The sequence below is a fragment of the Eurytemora carolleeae genome, unplaced genomic scaffold (assembly GCF_000591075.1).
Source record: "Eurytemora carolleeae unplaced genomic scaffold, Eaff_2.0 scaffold392, whole genome shotgun sequence".
Taxonomy (NCBI): domain Eukaryota; kingdom Metazoa; phylum Arthropoda; class Copepoda; order Calanoida; family Temoridae; genus Eurytemora; species Eurytemora carolleeae.
In genome coordinates, this window is record NW_019396285.1 from 224,730 (window position 1) to 228,380 (window position 3,651).

Sequence of the window (3,651 nt, forward strand, 5' to 3'; positions counted from 1 at the left end):
TCTTTAAGTTTATATTGTGAAGAATACAATTGCCTATCTAACAGGACAGTCTCTTTAAGTTAATATTGTGAAGAATACAATTGCCTATCTAACATTTGCTTTCCTATTTGATTTGAAAATACTATTGGGTGTGAAAACCCCACAATAATTCCACGTAATGATATTAAATTTTCAGGTTTATGATATGTTATTTCCCTATATGTATGTGAAACTATTCTACCCGCGAATTGGCGATAAAATAAAAATAAAAATCCCCAAAATATATACAGGGTGTCTCCGTAGTTAATGCCAGAGCCTCAATACTGAACAAAATGGGGTTCTGGCAATGATCTCTATTTTCTCTTGATGACCGAGGATTACTCCTGAACCCCCTGACCGATTTGCTTCAATTATTGATTGGACGACTACGTTGAGTTGACTTGAAAAACTTCAGAAAAAGCTGGGTGTCCAGGGTAGTATAATATATAATGTATGGAAAGGAAGGAATATTATTATTATATTACTATTGCTTGGTAAACTTAATTAGGGTGAGAAGTCAACTCGGTCTTTACATGCATATATATTTTATGTATATCAAAGACTTTTAAATAAAAGACGTCTTCAAAAATCATTAGAATATATAAATGTTGGAGCACACACTTTGCTGTTTCATAGTTTGAAATATCTAAGGATTGTAAAGATATAGCTGGATTAAAAAATCTAATTTTGTGACAAAGACTCAATTCCTTAGAAGTTTTGTATTGTATGTCTTGTATAAAAAGTCGTTGGTTGACATTTATATAAAAACAGGGAATGTGNTGGTTTGTTTATTTACCTGGGGAAATATATCTGGTTTGTTTATTTACCTGGGGAAATATATCTGGTTTGTCTATTTACCTGGGAATACATAAATATATCTGGTTATTTTATTTACCTGGGGAAATATATCTGGTTTGTTTATTTACCTGGGGAAATATATCTGGTTTGTTTATTTACCTGGGGAAATAAATCTGGTTTGTCTATTTACCTGGGGAAACATAAATATATCTGGTTTGTTTAGTTACCTTGGGAAACATAAATATATCTGGTTATTTTATTTACCTGGGGAAATATATCTGGTTTGTTTATTTACCTGGGGAAATATATCTGGTTAGTTTATTTACCTGGGGAAATATATTTTGTTAGTTTACTTACCTGGGGAAATATATTTTGTTAGGTTATTTACCTGGGGAAATATATCTGGTTTGTTTATTTACCTGGGGAAATATATCTGGTTTGTTTATTTACCTGGGGAAATATATTTTGTTAGTTTATTTACCTGGGAAAATATATCTGGTTAGTTTATTTACCTGGGGAAAACATAGATCATAGGATCTATCCGATCCTCTTGATCTCTGTCTGCGAAGGACATCACTTCAATCCCGTAGGTGAAGAAGGTTCCATCAAAGAACCTGTCCAGGAGAAACATTTGTCCTAAACAGGGGTTCTTACAGTATGTACAGTTCATTTTGTATTGTACACATAGTACATACAGTACATCAGATAAGTACATACAAAGCACATTCAGGACATACAGTATGTACAATATTCATACCACATTATACAGTACAAATTTACATATTTGTTTTTTTTTATCGTCCACACCTTTTATTCAATACGAGGCTTTCCTAAAATAACTTTATCTTTTAACTGTTGCTCTGAATGTCGGTCAATTAAAATCATTTTCAAATTTTGGCGATTTTTTTTTCGAATTGGCGCATTTTCCAAAAAAATCCAATTATTTTCCAGGATTTTTCTTCCAATTTTGATGTTCTATAAACCTTCCCCGGGTTCATATGAGGTCTCATATAAAATTTTGGTTACAAATAAACAAACAATCTGACGAGCAAAGTATATATAAAGATTCATAGTCTATAGTTACTTTTTTATGTAAACAGCTAATAAAAAAATGTGTCCTAGATCTTTGCGTGATCCAAACCAGTCCGAGTATTCAGCGGTCAAGAGAATTTGCACTAAATACACATTTATTTACACCATCTTCAAAATTTTTGATTCAAAATTTATTAAAACTTTAGTTTTCTTTAATTGGCTTTATAGCGCAAAAAGTAAATGTTGTTATGATCTGAATTCTTCTGCATTAAACTACTCTTCACAAATGACGTGTAAATTAGGGCTTTTGTAAATTTTTCCGCAGTTGTCATGCTATTTGGCCTTGGCACTGTGTATCTGTGTATCTGTGTATCTATGTATCTCTGTATCTGTGTATCTGTGTATCTGTATATCTGTGTATCTGTGTGTCTGTGTATCTGTGTATCTGTGTATCTGTGTATAGTAGAATTTTAGTCCTTTTGTCCAGGTTTATGCATTAGGTATAAACAGAGGGATTTTCCATGTAATTCCCAGTGTCACTACATTTAAAGAGTCGGAGCCCGATTCTTAACTGTATCCAATAAACCTTTGTCTGAGCAAAAGTTACAGAGATATCCTTATTTTTATCGCTGAAAAATTATCATTCTCAAATGCAGTTTCTTTACAGCGTCTTGAAAATTTACAAAGTTTATCTTAATTCATGACAAAAAAAACGTTGTACATCGGCATATCAATCTTAATTCTTAATCTTTGCGTTGGAACACATGAAGCAATGTGTTTTTAATGTTTAGTTTAACACTGAATTCTAAATCGTGAGATGTGATTTTAAATCTGAATCAAGTGCATGTTTATCAGAACAAGGAAAGATAGATTATCGAAAATTTCAATCAATGCAGCTTAAGAAACCTTATGATAAAATCTTTGAAATCTACCATGCCTAAACTTTATATTAAAGCGATTAAGTACCTACTTAAACGTAAATTTAAAGATATCCAACAGGATTTAACTTAATCCGTTGAACCGCAAAATATCTAGACTATGCATACTATTGAATGGATTAAAGATCCAAAAGTTCAGAGCTCTGGTGTAACTAAAACTAATCCAACAGTAAGTTTTGACGCATAAACATTATTATAAATTGGTTGGAAACATGATAAATCTCCCGAACTGTCCCTTGCTTGGTTTGTCGGAGAAATGTTGTGTATGATAAACGTTCTGAATATGTCGATTTATCCTTGTTTGATGTTTACTGCGGTGTCACTATCAGGGTATATACCATAGCACACACATTGGATACATGAATCAGATTCAGATATTCAGATATACATCCTTTAATCTGGATACATGGATACATTGATACACAACCTATCGTGGATATACGGATCAGATTCAGATATACATTCTTTAATCTGGATACATGAATACATTGATACACAACCTATCCTGGATATACGGATCAGATTCAGATATACATCCTTTAATCTGGATACATGGATACATTGATACACAACCTATCCTGGATATACGGATCAGATTCAGAAATACATCCTTTAATCTGGATATATGGATACATTGATACACAACCTATCCTGGATTTACGGATCAGATTCAGATATACATCATTTAATCAGGATACATGGATACATTGATACACAACCCATCCTGGATATACGGATCAGATTCAGATATACATCCTTTAATCTGGATACATGGATACACAGCCTAGCCTGAATATACGGATAAATAACCTAGCCTGAATATACGGATACACAACCTAGCAAGAGTATACTTCCAAAATGAAGT

General features: G+C 32.5%; 1 protein-coding gene across 1 annotated transcript in view; it reads right to left on the reverse strand.

Moving 5' to 3' along the window:
- LOC111700165 (innexin shaking-B) overlaps nt 1-3,651 on the reverse strand; it is a gene marked incomplete in the record, with an annotated part of 27,836 nt that overhangs the window by 6,449 nt on the left and 17,736 nt on the right. Inside the window, 1 exon segment of the mRNA XM_023470993.1 lies at nt 1,329-1,452. Coding sequence (XP_023326761.1) covers nt 1,329-1,452 — 124 coding nt within the window.